Genomic DNA, 19132 nt, shown 5'->3' on the forward strand with positions numbered 1-19132 from the left:
ACAACCCCAATCATGGGAAAGACTGCTGACTTGGCAGGTGTCCAGAAGATGATCGACACCCTCCACAAGGAGATTGAGCCACAGAAGGTTATTGCTGAAAAGGCTGGCTGGAAAAGGTGCAGAAGCAACAGACTGCAGCCTTGAGAGGATCATCAAGGAAAGTCGATTCAAGAACTTGGGAGCGCTTCACAAGTAGTGGACTGAGGCTGACATCAGGGCATCAAGAGCCACCACACACAGACGTCTTCAGGAAAGGGGCTACAGCTGTCGCATTCCTAATATCAAGCCACTCCTGAACCAGAGACAACGTCAGAAACGTCTTACCTGGGCTAAGGAAAGAAAGAACCGGACTGTTGCTCAGTGGTCCAAAGTCCTCTTTGCATTTCATTTGGAAATCAAGGTCCTAGAGTCTGGAGGAAGAGTGGAGCGACACAGAATCCAAGGTGTTTGAAGTCTAGTGTGACGTTTCCACAGTCTGTAATGATTGTGACACGAAAACGACAATAATATTGTAGTGTGCTGGGGGTGAATGGACGGAGGGAAATAAAATAAAATAAATAAAACCCATTATAAACGGACATTCAAGTACAATGAAAAATAGTGAGAATAGAAAATAAGCTAAAATAGAATAATACCGATAAAATACATGAATAAAGAATGAGGAATTAATCAAAAAAAGCCTCAAATCTGATTTAATAAAAGGCAGTGGCAAAGAAGAATTCATTCAGCCTCGATTTAGAAGAACTGAAAGATGCAGCAGACACAAAGTACTTTGGATTTATTAATGTGAGAAATATGCTCAGTATAATATGTATTTATTATTTGGAAAACCCACCAGCTGACTGATCTGGCACGTTTTAATAGTGCAACCGGAATGACGTAAATAACGGCGTGGCGGAGTAGTGTCCAAAAGTGTTTTTTTTTTCATTTTACCAATGAGCTCATTATATAGTCCTCTATATAGAATTCCCTAGATAGGGGGGTAGGGAATGAGTGAGTGATTTCGGACACAGGAACAGTGTATCCTCAAGAATACAGTATCTTCAGTACTCCATTAGGTGGTTGATGAAGAGGTGCTTCTTGAAGACAGATAGTTACTCTGCTGTTCGGACATCCAGAGGACGTTCATACACTACCTGGCTGCCATGACGGAGACAAGTCTCCATGAAGGTCTTCCTTGTATCTTGACAGATGCTGCATGCAAGTGAACTTGTGCTCAAGTCTCTGGTGGTGAGAAAGGTATGATAAGTGCCTTCATATACAGGTGGCGGGCTGTTTATGCCTTTCTGTGCAAGCAATAGTGTTTTGAATACGATGTGGACAGCCACAGGAATCCAGTGGACAGAGTGTAGCATTAGACCATTAAGGGAAGGGTCTTGTACAAATCCAAGTTGCTTTTGTATCAGGTTGGTGGAAAGAACAAACTCTGGTACAAGCAACATGAACCCATCGAATGTTTCTGTATGATGAGGAGTACTGCCCATGCATGTCACAAGGCATGTTTTATCATATACTGGTTAAAGGAATTAATTTTAGCAACCTCAACACTTTTGCAAGTGCCCACAACCTTACTTCTCCATTCAGAGCCATACATATGACATTACCAGACATCAAAGGACAACAGCACTGTAAAAGCTTAACTGAAAAGCAGGATGGAGATGAGACAGGTCTCAGTTAAAAAACGCCACCTGGATTCGTATAACAGGCTCGATTCCTGTGTAGACAATGATGACATGCATGAGAACATCAACTCAGGTACAGTACGAACACAGACGAGCGGGAACTCTTTAAGACAAGCCCCACAAAACACAGCACAAATTTATTGGGGATTAACACGATTAAAACGTGATAAATTGCCTTTGCACACATTTTGGAAATGACCTTAAGTGTCAACTGTTTTTATACCATTGTATGTTCTCTCACAGCGCTGCTGAATTCTCAATCGGACTGGTTAAAAGTCTGAAGAAATATGGATTAATTTTCTGTAACAGGAGCTCTGACAATAGTGCTGACTGTAATTTAAAATCACATTTATTTTAATGATTGTTCTAATACGTTATTTCTGTAATAACAGATCGTTCACAGGGACTTGTACAGCGAACACTCCATTTATTAATAATTTATTGAAGGAAGGAACGACTGTTTATAGCTGCTAAGTGTGAGAATGAACCTTTCCCAAGGATATTCCACAGCATTTAATGTAACTATAAATACATTAAAAAAGCACAATGTACCAGTAATTAATTGCTGTTATACAAAAAGAATAAAGCACACTGGAACAGGCTATTATTGTAAAATAATCAGCTTCACACTTTATCTCCATTTCTATGCTGATGATACTCGTATATCCCAGTCTGGTCACATGAAGAGCTGAATAACGCCCTTCTCTTTAATTCTGTTCATATGGAAATGCTTACAGTGGGTACGAAGGCAACTGATTTCACCCTACATCAGGCATCACCAAATGGCGGACCTCGGTCCGGATCCGGACCCAGTGATGGTTCTGTCCGGACCCGTGACCAATGGTAAATTCACGAGATTAAGTAATTTTCATGGAGCATTATTTTGGACGGTCGTGGGTATTGACAGCAGGCACTGCTACTCCAGTTAATACGACAACAGCTTCACTCAGTTGAGCCAATAAAATCGTTAGTTTAACCAGCGCACCACAGCAGAGCAACAAGCAGAGAGGAAGAGAGTTAAGTTCAGAGACAACTGACCGAGACAACACGGCTTGCTCCAAAAGGCGGCGGAAAGTAGACAAGGAAAATCGTTGTTTTGAAGATGAATGGACGTTCATTCTTCCGGCGAGCAGTTCAAAACCAGTGTGCCTCATATGCTCCGAAAACGTGGCATTAATTAAAAGCGGCAATGTGAAGCGCCACTACGAAACGAAGCACAGCTCTTTTGAGCAAAGTTATCCCCTGAAGTCCAAGCTGAGGGCACGCAAAATAACCGAACTGCAAGCACAGTATGACAGGTCTACCCGACTCATCACACATATATTTACAGCCCAGCAACGTGCAAACGAAATGTTCCTTAAAAGTAGCGTGGATTTTGGGGCAACATAAAAAAAAACATTTAGTGATGGGACAGTTGTGAAGGAGTGCTTAAACACCGTTGCTGAGACATTGATCTGCAAGGAAATGCTGCATTAAGAGAGCATTTTGAGACAACTGACCCTGCTACTTTCTGGTTACAGACTGTTTCTGAGGTGGTGTTTACATTAGACCATATCAGCGGATCATCAGATTAACGTTTTTAAAATGATTCGCGTGCACACAGCAACTCCAATACACGATTTGCGTGCACACAGCAACACCAATACACGGATACGCTAATCACATGACTAATTAGACGTCACGTCACATGATCCCAGTGCATATCGGGCATGCGCAAGTCACTCACCACTTGCAAGTGGAAGGATGGCAAGCGAACACCTTCTCCAGCAGATAAACACACCTGGCTGTGATGTTCATGTTCTCACTGGGTTTAAGCGCCTGAAGGAGGTAAATAAGTTGAAATGTGTAAATAAACCTCAGTGCGGCTCAGAGCTTCCTCCTGCGCTCCAAATCACTCCGCCCTGAACAGCGAGTGCCCTCTGGAGGGTGCGCACTCCGGCCCTGCGCAGCTCACAGAGCGCGCGAGTGAAGCGCACGAGCAGTGATTCGGGACTGAGCCGCTGTGTGTGTGATCCCAACGCCAGCGAATCAGGAAGGTGGATGTCACAGTGACGTTGTCCAATGACGACGTCAGCTCGAGCTCAGCACAGCATTTCCTCGTTCCTCAATGTTTACACAGCACCGGATCAGATACGAACTGGGTTGAATACGTGGGCCCTGGCGGATTCAAGTTGTTCCGCCTGTGGAGTCGTTTCCCGGCGTTTTAATGTGCACGGACAGTGCATCCGCGACGAAAACGAGACGGATACGGTCTAATGTAAACACCACCTGAGTGTGTTCCCTGGTCTAACCAAAGGAACACTGCACACCTTGACTATGTTTGGATCGACTTACAGCTGTGAGTCAGCTTTTTCCACTATGAACATTGTCAAAACCAAGTACCGTTCTAGGCTCAACAATGAACACCTACATATCTGCATGAGAATGGCACTAACTCCATTCCAACCAAGATTTAAATTACTGGCAGGTCAGCCACATGCCCATTTTTCTCATTAAGAAAAGTAAAAGAAGAATTAAAAGAGAAAAGTTCAAAGAAAAATGTTCTGTTTGCATTCCCCCCCCCAAAAAAAAGCCACTTGTTTTCTGAAGATGTGGACTTTTTTTTCTTGAAAAGTAGGCCCTCATTTTTTTAGGCTGGGACCTCCTTATTTTAAGAACAAAGAAGAGAAAATGTTAAGTCAATGCTCTGTTTGCACTTTTTAGTTAATGCTTTCTGAGTTGACTTTTTTACTTGAAGTGTAGGCCTTCAATTCTTCAGGTTGGGACCTCTTTAATTTAAGAGAAAAAGGAATTATTCCACTCTGTTTGCACTTTATTTTATTCTGAGGTTTCTGTTTTCTTTAATCTGAAATGAAGGCCTTGAATTTATTTTCCTGGGACTACTTTTATTTATGGTAAAAGAGATAGTTGCGGGCGGCACGGTGGTGTAGTGGTTAGCGCTGTCGCCTCACAGCAAGAAGGTCCGGGTTCGAGCCCCGTGGCCGGCGAGGGCCTTTCTGTGTGGAGTTTGCATGTTCTCCCCGTGTCCGCGTGGGTTTCCTCCGGGTGCTCCGGTTTCCCCCACAGTCCAAAGACATGCAGGTTAGGTTAACTGGTGACTCTAAATTGACCGTAGGTGTGAATGTGAGTGTGAATGGTTGTCTGTGTCTATGTGTCAGCCCTGTGATGACCTGGCGACTTGTCCAGGGTGTACCCCGCCTTTCGCCCATAGTCAGCTGGGATAGGCTCCAGCTTGCCTGCGACCCTGTAGAAGGATAAAGCGGCTAGAGATAATGAGATGAGATGAATGAGATAGTTGTGCACTCAGTTCATTTCCTGCATTGGAAATTAACAATAAATATTGTTGAAACCATATGAAAATGTGGACATAGGGGAAGGCTATAAGGCACAAGCTGGACTTCGGTTCGGACCTTCTACTTGGACAAAATTTAATAACTGGACCTCAGTGACTTTTAATTGAATACCCCTGCCCTACATGCTGACAGTAAGAACAAAAGCTCAGGTTGAGGGCCTTGGTGTAACCCTAGATGCTGATATATTGTTTGAATCCCACTGAAGTACATCTTTTGAGCTGCATTTTATCATTTGAGAAACACATCAAAAAACCCAGAACTGTTAATTCTCATTCAACATAAACAAGCTGATGCACTCGTACCAGCAGCGCGTGCGCGCACACACGCCATGCAAAGAGTGGCCTTTGACCCAAATAAAATCTGCTTGGGGGAGTGTCTCATTATTGGTCAGGGTAAAGGGCTGATGCATTGTTTGGAGCAACAAATGGGCTACAGTCAGTAAATGTATACTATAACGTGCATCTATACATGAGGTGTACCCGATACAAAAGCCAACAAGTGTAGCTGCAAGACTCTAATAAAGCATCTGTCTCCTATTCTCATTTAGGAGGTGACATATCAGGAAGCAGATATTACAGACTTGCTGCAGTGTGTTTGACCCTGCTGTGTGTTCTCCTGATTTTTGCTGTCTCAGTGCTGTGGGTCAAGTTCAACAACCTCACTACAAAAAACACTGATTTACAGACTCAGTACAGAAACCTCACACTTGAGAAAGCCCAGCTCCAGACTGGCTACGAAAACCTGACTTTCGAGAGAGACCGGTTACAGACCAGGTACAACAACCTGACTGTTGAGGGAGACCGGCTACAGACCAGCTACAACAACCTAACAGTCGAGAGAGACCGGTTACAGACCAGCTACAACAACCTAACAGTCGAGAGAGACCGGTTACAGACCAGCTACAACAACCTGACATTCGAGAGAGACCGGTTACAAACCAGCTACAACAACCTGACAGTCGAGAGAGACCGGCTACAGACCAGCTACAACAACCTGACCGTCGCGGGAGACCGGCTACAGACCAGCTACAACAACCTGACAGTCGAGAGAGACCGGCTACAGACCAGCTACAACAACCTGACAGTCGAGAGAGACCGGTTACAGACCAGCTACAACAACCTGACAGTCGAGAGAGACCGGTTACAGACCAGCTACAACAACCTGACAGTCGAGAGAGACCGGTTACAAATCAGCTACAACAACCTGACAGTCGAGAGAGACCGGTTACAGACCAGCTACAACAACCTGACAGTCGAGAGAGACCGGTTACAGACCAGCTACAACAACCTGACAGTCGAGAGAGACCGGCTACAGACCAGCTACAACAACCTGACAGTCGAGAGAGACTGGTTACAGACCAGCTACAACAATCTGACTATCGAGAGAGACCAGTTACAGACCAACAATCTGAACATGAGAGACCAGGACCAGGCGAAATGTAAAGAACTGGCTAATGAAATGGAGAAACTGCAGAAAAACTACAGCACCATGGCAAACCAAAAAGACCAGTTACAGAAGGAGAAAGAGGAACTTCAGAACCATTTGGCAGAGATAGGTAAGCAAATATGTCAAAAACCTCCCAATACAGTAGTGCCAATTATATTTTAATGTGTCTGGTGCTGGTACAAGTGCTGCTAGGTTTTTTTTTTTTTTTAAATGTACCAACTTGTGGTGCACTTGAGGACTTGGACCTTGCAGGACCCAACAAAGACTTTTGGGGGGGGGTGATTTTTATATTTCAGTGGGCAGTCACACATGAAATTTGTGGTACAAAGAAAGGCTTTGAATAACATGGGAACATACCAGATAATGCTGCAGTAACTATAACCTGTAGTGCCTGCTTTCACCTGGTTAGGGTGGTTTAAATGACTAATTTGTTAATATTTCATGAACTGAATCCCAGTAATGCCACAGCAATTCATGTAAGAAGCCAGGGGAACAAAATTTGCCCCAAGTGGGAGGGGCATTCTCTCTCTCTGCTGTCGGTCATTGGGACACTGGCAAATTAGAGTCTCTGTGAGTTCAGGTATGTGGAAGAAGACAAACAGCACTTTCCTCTGAGTGAGTTACGCTGACCTGTGATGCAGCAAGCAGCTCATTGGTAGCTGTTGTATAATGGGCAGGAGCTAGCTGGTGCAAGGGAATTGGCAAGTGACCAATAGGGAAAATGCCAAGACAGAGAGTTAAAAAAAAAAATAAATAAAAAGTATTAAAGCTAGAGTTTATCCTTTGTCTTACCAGCTGCACAAAGCAAACTAGGCTGGTTCTACTTCAGCTCGAGTTTTTACTATGTCTCTACTGAGAAGAAAAGCTGGAATAACGCCAGACAGTACTGCAAAACAAACGGAGCAGACCTCGTGATCATCAATAGCAAAGAGGAACAGGTGAGAGCGCATGAAAGTGAAAGAAACATAATAAGCCTGAACGGTTTCATATTACTCTTTGATGTTCACAGGATTTCCTTGTCAAGAAGCTGAGCAAAGATGAGGCTTGGATTGGTTTACATGACCAAGTCAAAGAGGGGACCTGGAAATGGGTGGATGGTTCAGCACTGACATTTTCGTAAGACTTTTCAATAAATTCTATTTACCCTGGATTATCTGACCACATCATAAAGTTCATGTCAAACAAAGTAATCATCGTTCAGCTTTGTGCAGGACTCTACAGCTGTAGAAACATTCACCTGTTTATGAAACGCAACATGAAAATATATCTGTAAATCGTTTGCAGGAGCACTAACACCAGAAATGTGGTATTTATCAAATTCCAGTTCAGAGAAATAGTTTGTACCCTATGCTTTGCTCCTGAGATTGTGTACATTTATGTACAAGTAGACTCACAATTGTGAACTTTGGCTTCAAACCATGCAACTACTGATGAGTCACTGCATTAAAAATAAGCAAGATGGGGCATAGTTTTATTTTAAGCTCAAAAGATCACTCCTGGTACGTTTTATTCTTTTTGGCTCATTTTCACGAAGTGCGTCAATCATTCTGATCCAACTCTGATTTTGTGTCTCTGGACTTCAGGAACTGGGCTCGTGGGGAACCCAATGATGCAGGTAATGAGGACTGTGCTGAGCTTTGGAATCTTCCAGGTAAACTGGGCTGGAATGATGGGCTGTGCACAAACAAAGTGAAATGGATCTGTGAGAAACCGACTTCTCAATGGTAAGTGAAGAAATTAAATAATAAAACACTCAGTGATGTAGCAGCTGAACAATGCAACACTGATGCAGTCTCTGTGTTGTATTCTCAGATTAAACTCTGTCTGCAGCAATCTCCAATGACCGTGTTACAAAAGCACCCCGAGTACTCAATCCACTTATAATCTTAAGGCCAATTTATGCTGACAACCCAGTCCTCGCAGACAGCGTTGCAGATGGTGTCTGCGTAGCCCCCCCCACCTTCACAGACGCTCTGCGCGCACCTCCCAAAATTTGTGACCACCGCAGAAGCCTCGCAGACAGCGTCGCAGACAAGAGGGCTCCGATTGGTCCACTCTACATCTGCTGTACACACACTTCCGCTTCCCTACTTTCCCGGTTTGGTTTGTTTTCACGACCACCATTTTTAAAAACACGAGCGAAGATGGAGCAGCACGAAGAGCGGTTGATCGAGGAAGTGAGGAAGTACGTACATCTATACGACTCCAGTTCTAGTCATTATAAGTAACCGGAGGATAAACACTCCACTAACCACACCCACCAACTACTCCTAGCGATTTCGCGACTTCGCGCCCCCTTGCGTTGTGGCGGTGAATAACATCGCGCACGCCTATTACTCCCCGCTCAACGATAAATTACAACTGTCTGCGAAAAGCTATCTGCGAAAGCCTTGTCGCAAGAGCATGCAGAGGCCCTTACTCTAACTAGCTATCGAGGGACTGCAGTAATGTCTTTCTATATAACATTGGCTTACAGTCATAGCTTCTTTTATTTTACTAAATACTATAATTTATGCAGTGGGAATACCAAACTCTAGCACCAGCCCCTTTATTAGGAACATCTGTACACCTGCTCACCGATGTAATTATCCAAATCAGCTCATCATGTGGCAGCAACACAAAGCATAAAATCATGGAGATACAAGTCAAGTGTGTTGGTGAACGTTCAGTTGAACTCCCCTGGTTTTGGCTGACAGGAGTGGTTCATTGTGTTATCATAACCTTCCTCTCTCATCAACAAAGTGCTCTCGCTCACAGAACTGCTGCTTACTCAGTCACTGAATGGAGTGGTAAATGAAATGGGATGACAGGATTTCACTGAACACAAGAACGCATTTCTAGTTAATGACTGAGCTGATTAGCCTGTTCGCTTCGAGCATCATTTTTAAACAGCACTGCCAGCAAACAGGTAACAGTGTATTAAAGAGTGGAATGCTAAGACTTTGTTTTTTAATTTGCATTTTTAAATGGAAAAAAAAAAGTTACAATAAATCTTTCCCTCCATTCATCTTTCTTCCGTTCCTTTTGTTGTTAATTCATTGTATATTATTCTATCCACATTCACCGGATATAAGCAATTGCGTGCTCTGATTGGCTACTCTACTACAAGGCTATCAGCTCGTATACCACAAAGAGAGAAAAACAAAATGGCGGCGCTTGTTGCGGAACCAACAGAGGATGAAATAAAAGCTCTACTCGAAAACAACCCCCCCCCCCAAAATAAATAAATTAATTAATTAAATAAAGTAACAAAATATAGAATAAAAGTATTTGATGGTAAGAACGCATCTTTTTCAAGAAATTATTATACAATAGCATATTTTTTTTTAGCATTTTTCACAAATTGCTACTGTCATTTCGCCGTTTGGTGTACGTTGTAAGCGGAAATGATTTTGTTGGACATTTTGTATAAAAGTTTTCATTTATCAAATTTTACAAAAATAACTAAAAAAACAAATAAACAAAAAAAGCTTTGTTTCTCAAAATTCAGCAAATGTGGATAAAACAGTTATTCCACTCAATATCATCGTACGTGGCTTATAACCAACTCCGTGCCATGTGCCTCATCAGCTCATGTACGACTCGATTTCGTGGAATAAATGTTAAAATGTATATATATATATATATTATATATATATATATATATATATATATATATATATATATAAATAAAATTGTGTGCGTGTGTATAAATAAACACACAGTACTGCGCAAAAGTCTTGGGCCCCCTATTTTTTTTTTTTCATATAAACTGTTACAGATTTCTATTTTATGACGTCTACATTATCGATTCAGTACAAAAACATTTTAGAGTTCCAAACGTTCGTTTTCCAGCACAAAATTAAGTGTCACAGGAAACAAAATGTTTGTATCTGAGCAGCATATTCCATAAGAGAGCACATTTCAGATTAAAAAAGAAAACATAATGAAGGCTACTGGGTTTTGGTGCAAAATTAAGAAGCAAATGCGACAGTCAAAGTGTCCAGAAGAACTTTGGCTGGTTCTGTAAGATGCTCAGTAAAACCTACAGCTCATTTCCTTATAAAAATGCAATCATTGTACCTGAGACTATTTATTTATTTATAAAGCAAAGGTTCGTCTCACACCAAAGACTGACTTTGTTTCATTTATTATGGCTTACTGTTTCGTATTCATGTTGAAACATTTAGTTTCAAGCCAGTTTTGGTCGATGGCATTTCTTTACATGTGCCTACATTTTGCACAGGACTGCGTGTATACAGTACATGTCTAATGTTAGCCAAGCCAAATATACACTGAAACTTCATTCAGGCCAGTGTCAGCCCTGAGAGCAGTAACGCTCAGAGATACATGCAGCACATCATTTCACAGAGCATGCATTGTCACAGAATGCTTTCAGGAACATGATTGCAAGCTTCATTTCTTCAGGACATGGCAGAGTCTGAGTTTCTTAATCCTTAATATCACACTTCTCGGAAACCTGATGAAAATGCACACACGTGCACTTTAGCCACTTTCCATTTCTTCAAAAACTGGAGAGTGTAATATCATGTACAGAAGATTATCACACACAAGCTGATCTAATTCCAACATCCTTTTAGTAAACAAGTCATATTTTGCTCTTATGATACATATCAAGTACAGCCCTGTGCTCTGCGTGCAGTACAACATTTCACAGAGCACGCATTGTCATAGAATGCTTCCAGAAACATGACCACAAACTTCGTTTCTTCATTACCATGCAGAGTCCATTTCTCAAACCTTAACAGCAAGCTCCTCTGAAACCAGACGAAAATGGCGGGTTGTGGATCCTGAGTGGTGAACAGAAGTGAAGATATTCCAGAGAAAATGGTTTTTGCTACATAATCACTTCCACATGTGCACTTGAGCCACTTTCCATTTCTTCAAAAAACCTCACACTGGAACTTCTCTATTCAGGGCAACATGTGGTGTTCCCACGTACAGAGATCATATTCATCTTTCAAGTTTTATTCATCTTTCCAGGGCTGAAGGATTAACAGAGCTACTGAAGAGATCAGAATGGAGATGAGATCGGGTGAGGTTACAAACCGGCTTCAACTTTCACAGCATCAGGAACGACAACTCGGGTGCAGTACACACTTTTTTGGAACTACAGACCAAGGACGCTCGCAAAATACCTTTTGTGGAAGGTGCAGAAAAATGGGATCTCTCGGCAAATAAAAGGGTCACATAAAAACAGGAGACAAATTTGCTCTAGGTCGTACACAATCCCTGAACCAGAAGTTGTGAAAATCTTTTTGAAATGCTACATCTTTATTTTGTTAAAGTAACTCAATTTTATAACTTGACATCTTGTTACTTGAATTTCCTAACATTTCAACTTAACTCAATATTTCAAGATATAGTCTTGGTCATTTCCACCTAACACCTCCGTTCAAAATATGACATTATTTTGACTTAACGTATGAGTTCACTTTAGTAGCCCAGTATTTTAGCTTAACTCATTACTTCAGGATATGATCTCATTATTTGACAAAACTTCGACTTCCTAACTTCTTATTTCAAAATATGATTGTGTAATTTCAACTCTGTAACTCGCCTTTTTACCTAAACTCACTATTCTGACACAGTAACTTCTTTTTAAGAATATTAATTCACAACTAATTCACAGCATCACTGTAAACAGGTTCCTAATTTCAGGCGCTATTCCACTGATGAATTATATTATTGTATTGGTGTAGATGTGGGAGTCAAAACTTCCACATTTGCCCTCTTTTCCTTTCAGTTTTGTCCTCGTTCCGTGCTTTTCAGCTCCGTGAGATTTCCCTTTTATATGGTGTGATGCATGTGGATGATTGGCATTTATCAACATACACGAGTACAAAATAAATACAAAGCAGCATGAGCCCATCAAGCTTCTCTGTATGATGAGCAGGACTGGCAATTTCACAAGACATTTTTTTCATCATAGACTGGTTCTAGGAACCTGACCATGACTTCACTGACCAGCACAGCCACTGGATTTGCTTTTGTGAAGGACTGTTTCTACCCAATCATTTCCATATAGTAGGGAATTACAACATTTCCTATCAAAACCATCGGTTACAATTCATGCGTCCCGTTCTGAATGCTGACGGTGCAGTACAACGCGAGACAGATGCATGTAAATCAACTGTGACTCTGTGTACATCACTAAGAGTAGGCATATCAGATGCTCGCTAGTCGTGCTGTGAAAATTGTGCATGCAGACACTCACGCAAGTTTCCAAATCTGTCATTGCTTAACTCTTGAATATTTTCTATCATGAATACCATCATTAAAAAGTTTATAAATCGCCGCTTTCCAAAGAAATGTATCGGGTTAAGACCTGTTCAGTACTTTGGGAGTAACGACAGGTTGAAGTCGGTACAACAGAGTAAAAACTCTGCTCATGTGACGTCAGGAAACTGCCGGTGCTTTTCTGTTTGAGTCACAGGAAAGCGTTCAGGCTGTCTCTCTTCTGATTGGTTTCTGACTGGATTACTCATGAATATCAATCAGATAACTTTTATAGGGATGTTCTCTCGCTCTCACTGTTTCTGATGAGGTATTCAGGAAAATTTTCCGTCAGCTAGTTTTGACATTATGCTTCACGGGAGACTCTGAAGTGAGTTTTCATAGCTTTACCTACTTAATTTTCAAATCAAACTGATTCATGTAAATAAATAACTATTTTAGAATATAACTGTAGTTGTTTTAATGAAAAATATTGAGATCTTAGTGGTCGGAATATAAAAAAAAAAGTGAGTCGGAAACGCGAGTATCAATTTCAATTAAATTAAAGGGAATCGTTTATTGGATGTGGCTCATACAGCTTTTTCAAGGTTTGCCTTGAAAGCTGTGAATATTAATCAAAATAATAATTTATATTCTTTCATATAAACACTAGTAGGCCCTACTTAGAAATACAAAGGCCTACAGAGCACAAAGAGGGTATTATGCCTCGGTCACAACCGGCCGTACGTGCTCCTATGGCCGGTCTACGTGCAAAAAACGCAAGAAACGCACGGAAGGCGCATGTGTGACGTGCTGATTTTCGAGCCGTAGACTGGCCGCAGAGGTTCTTTGTCATGTCAAACTAACTCTACGGGCGCTTACGTTTTCTTCAGGTTGCAAGACAAACTTGCGGCCAACGTGCGTCTTTCTCCATGAACAAAAAAAACGCAGCGATTTGGGAAACGCCAAAAATCGCACGGCCAAAAAAATCGTACGTCCGGTTGTGACCTAGGCTTTAGAAATATTCTTTTATTACTTCTTTTTTATTGAGTGTACCGATTTTACTTTTTTAAAAAATATATAATTAGCATAATTTATATTAATTTTTCAAACTTTGTATTCAGTATACAACCATCTATGTACCTGCCAATTTCCATGTAAATATCTTGAAAAATAAAAAGTTATTCAGAAAAAAAAACATCATTTGATCTCGTGCATTAATGAGGCCCATTTTGGACCACGTGATCCTCATACGGAATATTACGGCAATTTTCTAAAAATTAAGCCGTTTTTTCAATCTTTGATTTATAATATCTCAAGAACAGATACTTTTTTAGAGAATTAAAATGCTTATGATGCTCTGCATTCAATTATGAATTCAGTGAGATCAGTTTCAAGCAATTTGGACTGAATTTGGATTTTCACCTGATATGCCTACTAAAAGCAGTACCAGTTGATCATACAGTAAAGTTCGGGCCCATCCTTAGTGACAGGTTAGTATGGTTCAAGGTTTCAGTTCACTTTTGATTTTAGCAAAGTCAACATTTTTGCAAGTACCCACAACTGGACTTCTCCATTCAGAGCTATACATGTGATATTACCACATATGCATCCTGACTCTGGGGTATATTTCCTGGTATACCCTCTGACAAGGAACACCACCGTAACAGCTTAACTGAAACCGGAACATCAACTCTAGTACAGTACGAACACAGACACACAGAGGATGGGGAACTCTCAAATACATGCCCCACAAAACGCAGCACAAATTTATTGGAGATTAATACGATTAAAACATGATAAATTGCCTTTGCACACATTTTGGAAATGATCTTCAGTGTCAACTGTTTTCATACCGTTGTATGTTCTCTCACAGTGCTGCCAAATTCTCAATCTGACTGGGTAAAAGTCTGAAGAAAGGTGGATTAATTTTCTGTAATCGGAGCGCTGACTATAGTGCTGACTAATTTAAATCACAGGTTTATTTTAATGCGCTTGTTCTAATACGTTCTCATTTCTGTAGTAACAGCTCATTCACAGGGACTTGTACAGCAAACACTCCATATAATAATAAATAACGAATTATTGAAGGAACGACTGTTTAAGAATGAACCTTTCCCAAGGATATTTCACAGCATTAAATAGATTTTTAAAAATAAGTTAAAAAAATAAAAGCATACTGGGACAGGCTGTTATTGTAAAATAATAAACTCCACACTATCTTCATTTCTATGCTGATGATACTCATATACCCCAGCTCAGTCACATGGATAGCTCAATAACGTCCTTCTCTTTAATTCTGTTCAAATGGACAGAATTAAAGAGAATTTATTTTTAAGGACCCAAATTTTTTTAAGGACTTGAACACTGGGGACTTGAGACTGAACTCGGACGTGAGGTTTAGTGACTTGACTACAACACTGACTCTTCGTGCTGACTCAGTCTCTTGGATTAAACTCGGCCGTCTTTCGGCAGCAAAGTTTACATACACTCATCATGGACATGTCTTTGTTTTGAGTTTTCTGAGATCAACAAAGGGTGGACACAACTGTGTGTTCCAACAAGATAATGACCCCATACCTACCAAAGCTGGTTGTGGAGGATAAAGCAGGAGAACATTCAGCTTTTGGAATAGCCTCCATAAAGTCCTGACCCCAACCCTATCAAAAATACATGGACTGTGTTTAAAAGTCAAATCCGTTCCAGGGGAAACACAAATTTAATTGAACTCTTCTAATTCTGCCAAGAATTTGTTTGGCTGGACAAATATCCAACCAGAATTCTGACAGAAGCTTGTTCATGGTGACCAAAAGCATCTGGTCAAGGGGAAACCTGCTAAGGGACATTTCACCCAATATTAGGTGGCTATATGCATGTTGATTTCAGATTCCAATATTGCCATAACATGTCCATGATGAGTGTACTTAAACTTCTGACCTTGACTGTATAATATTACTCTCCAGTGCGTGTATGTTATACATACTGCAGCAACGTCTCCAGTTTTGGCTTAAGTTTTTTTTTTTAATTAAATACTTTATTTTACGGGGCGGCACGGTGGTGTAGTGGTTAGCGCTGTCGCCTCACAGCAAGAAGGTCCTGGGTTCGAGCCCCGGGGCTGGCGAGGGCCTTTCTGTGTGGAGTTTGCATGTTCTCCCCGTGTCCACGTGGGTTTCCTCCGGGTGCTCCGGTTTCCCCCACAGTCCAAAGACATGCAGGTTAGGTTAACTGGTGACTCTAAATTGACCGTAGGTGTGAATGTGAGTGTGAATGGTTGTCTGTGTCTATGTGTCAGCCCTGTGATGACCTGGCGACTTGTCCAGGGTGTACCCCGCCTTTCGCCCGTAGTCAGCTGGGATAGGCTCCAGCTTGCCTGCGACCCTGTAGAAGGATAAAGCGGCTAGAGATAATGAGATGAGACTTTATTTTACATAGTGTTAATTCCCAACTATTAAGCTCGCACCAGCTACTTTATTAGGAACACCTGTATACCCGCTTGTTAAATTGATTATCCAATCGCATGGCAGCAGCACAATGATTTATAACAAACAAAAATATGGAAAACATGATTTTTAAAAATTGTTAAAAAGGAATGACCTCTGCACAAGTGGCTGAGAGCTTGTTTGTGTTGAAGAGGCTCTTTTTATAGACTGTCCCCAACACCTGTTCATCCTGCTACAATCTGTTTGTAAAGAAAAAAAAGCTGAAATCATTAAGCGCCCAGGACAGCCTGATATTTTACACTGAGGGAAAAAAAATGGTTTACATAAATGACAAAAAAAACAAAAAACAAAACACAGTAAAGCAGGAATTAACGACAGTACTTTTTTTTTCAGGATGTAGTACTATATTACTGGCGAAAGCGATAAAGCTGGATGCAGAATCAGCAATGTAGTTTGTAGACAGTGCTTTCCTCTGTGTGACAGCACTCCCTGGTGTTGCATGATCAGCAGTTTGAAAAGATGCAGTCGGCTTTGGAGGAAGCACGCGATAGCCTTCGTCCTCCCCTGACTGGTAGTGGTCATGTGATGGGAGGGAATTATGGTGGCAGTGTAATATCATGTATAATCACACAAGCTGATCTAATTCCAACATCCTTTTAGTAAACAAGTCTTATTTTGCTCTTATGAGATGCATCAAGTGTCCAATCGGATTCTCAATAATAGATTGGTACAGCCCTGTGCTCTGCGTGCAGTACAACATTTCACAGAGCACGCATAGTCATAGAATGCTTCCAGAAACATGACCACAAGCTTCGTTTCTTCATTACCATGCAGAGTCCATTTCTCAAACCTTAACAGCAAGCTCCTCTGAAACCAGACGAAAATGGCGGGTTGTGGATCCTGAGTGGTGAACAGAAGTGAAGATATTCCAGAGAAAATGGTTTTTGCTACATAATCACTTCCACATGTGCACTTGAGCCACTTTCCATTTCTTCAAAAAACCTCACACTGGAACTTCTCTATTCAGGGCAACATGTGGTGTTCCCATGTACAGAGATCATATTCATCTTTCAAGTTTTATTCATCTTTCCAGGGCTGAAGGATTAACAGAGCTACTGAAGAGATCAGAATGGAGATGAGATCGGGTGAGGTTACAAACCAGCTTCAACTTTCACAGCATCAGGAACGACAACTCGGGTGCAGTACACACTTTTTTCGAACTACAGACTAAGGACGCTCGCAAAATACCTTTTGTGGAAGGTGCAGAAAAATGGGATCTCTCGGCAAATAAAAGGGTCAAATAAAACAGGAGACAAATTTGCTCTAGGTCGTACACAATCCCTGAACCAGAAGTTGTGAAAATCTTTTTGAAATGCTACATCTGTGTGTTAAAGTATCTCAATTTTATAACTTGACATCTTGTTACTTGAATTTCCTAACATTTCAACTTAAGACTATACCTTGAAATACCGAGTTATGTATTATATTGAACAGTAACTTATTTGACAGTGTTGAATTAAAACTTTTCAATGCAACACACAATTTCTCAATCTGATCTTTTTTTTTTTATTTTGACTTAACTTTCATCTCAGTAGTATTTCAATTTGTAACCAGTTACTTCAAAATACGATTGTGCAATTTTAACTCTGTAACTCGCCTTTTCACATAACTCACTATTGACAGAGTAACTCTTCTTTTTAAGAATATTAATTTACAGAATTAACGTAAACAGGTTCCTAATTTCAGGTGTTGTTACACTGATGAATTATATTTTTTACTGGTGTAGATGTAGATCAAAATAACTTCCACTTTTGCTTTTTTCCTTTCGCTGTTTTGTCCTTGTTTCATGCTTTCAGTTCTGTGAGATTTGCCTTTTATGTGGTGCAAATGCAAAATAAACCAGCACTACCCAAATTTTTGTAACTCTGGTGGAAGTTTTTCTTTTGGTTTGGTATTCAAAAACATTTAAATATAACTTTATGAAAAGAAAAAACTGATAAATGAGACCCAGTGTGTTTAGCCTCTTCATCCTGACTAAACCAATATTCATGGTTCAATCTCTGGCACAGTAAAGACACAAAGGCTACGTTCACACTGCAGGCTGAAGTGACTCAAATCCGATCTTTTCGCCCATATGTGACCTGTATCCGATCTTTTATTGACAATATGAACGACACAGATCCGATTTTTTCAAATCCGACCCAGGCCGTTTGGATATGTGGTCCTAATTCCGATTCCTATCCGCTCTTTTCATATGCGACTTCAGTCTGAACCGCCAGGTCGCATTCATCCGACTTACACGTCATCAACAAGCCACAAACGTCACTATTCTGCGCTGAAGTAGGCGGCGGGTCTCTCAAAAAAGTTACAACAACATGGCGCATAATCACGGGCGCAGATAGAGGGGGGGACGGGTGAGATTCGTCCCACCCAGATTTAAATTCACCTCGTTCGGTCCCCCCCACTTATAGGGAGGAAAAAACGTCTATGCTGTCTTTCTTTGCATAAGGCAAACCTCACGGAAAAATCAAAAGACTAATTACCATTCGGTTTATTGAGGTGCACAGCAGTGTATACATAGTTGCAACAACTCACATAAAACAAAACAAAGACTGATATTCGGTTGGTTGAGCTGCGCAGACTGCACAGGTTGCGAGCTCGAGCTTGGTTGCTATGGTTACTAACAACAAGTTTGACAGGCATATCGGGGTTTGGGGTTGGTTTGCTGGCAGCTTTGTCCCCCCCAGTTCAAAAAACGTATCTGCGCCCCTGCGCATGACATCAATGCGAGGGACGCTTCGGGCTGTGAAGGTTCTGAATCTTCTCAATGGAAGGAAGCAGAGGTTAGGGAGCTGATTTCCATTTGGGGGGATACAGCTATTCAAGCTAGATTGGATGAGTCATACCGCAACCGGGCGGTTTTACTTCCGTAAACACTGGCCATGCTCACTGCGTGTGACGTCGTCGTATCCTGCAATGCGCATGCGGAACACTT

General features: G+C 41.2%; 2 protein-coding genes across 2 annotated transcripts in view; one reads left to right on the forward strand and one right to left on the reverse strand.

Moving 5' to 3' along the window:
* Nucleotides 1–19132, reverse strand: part of ppp1r16a (protein phosphatase 1, regulatory subunit 16A) — an 88176-nt gene that overhangs the window by 13634 nt on the left and 55410 nt on the right. The gene's annotated exons all lie outside the window — the stretch shown is intronic.
* LOC132897472 (C-type lectin domain family 4 member M-like) lies at nt 1615–8649 on the forward strand. The gene is made up of 6 exons (XM_060938740.1): nt 1615–1755; nt 5583–6590; nt 7277–7419; nt 7491–7597; nt 8065–8205; nt 8294–8649. Coding segments are annotated over exons 1-6 (1503 nt in total). The 5' UTR covers nt 1615–1652; the 3' UTR covers nt 8295–8649.

This window comes from Neoarius graeffei, chromosome 14, assembly GCF_027579695.1.
Source record: "Neoarius graeffei isolate fNeoGra1 chromosome 14, fNeoGra1.pri, whole genome shotgun sequence".
Classification (NCBI taxonomy): Eukaryota; Metazoa; Chordata; class Actinopteri; order Siluriformes; family Ariidae; genus Neoarius; species Neoarius graeffei.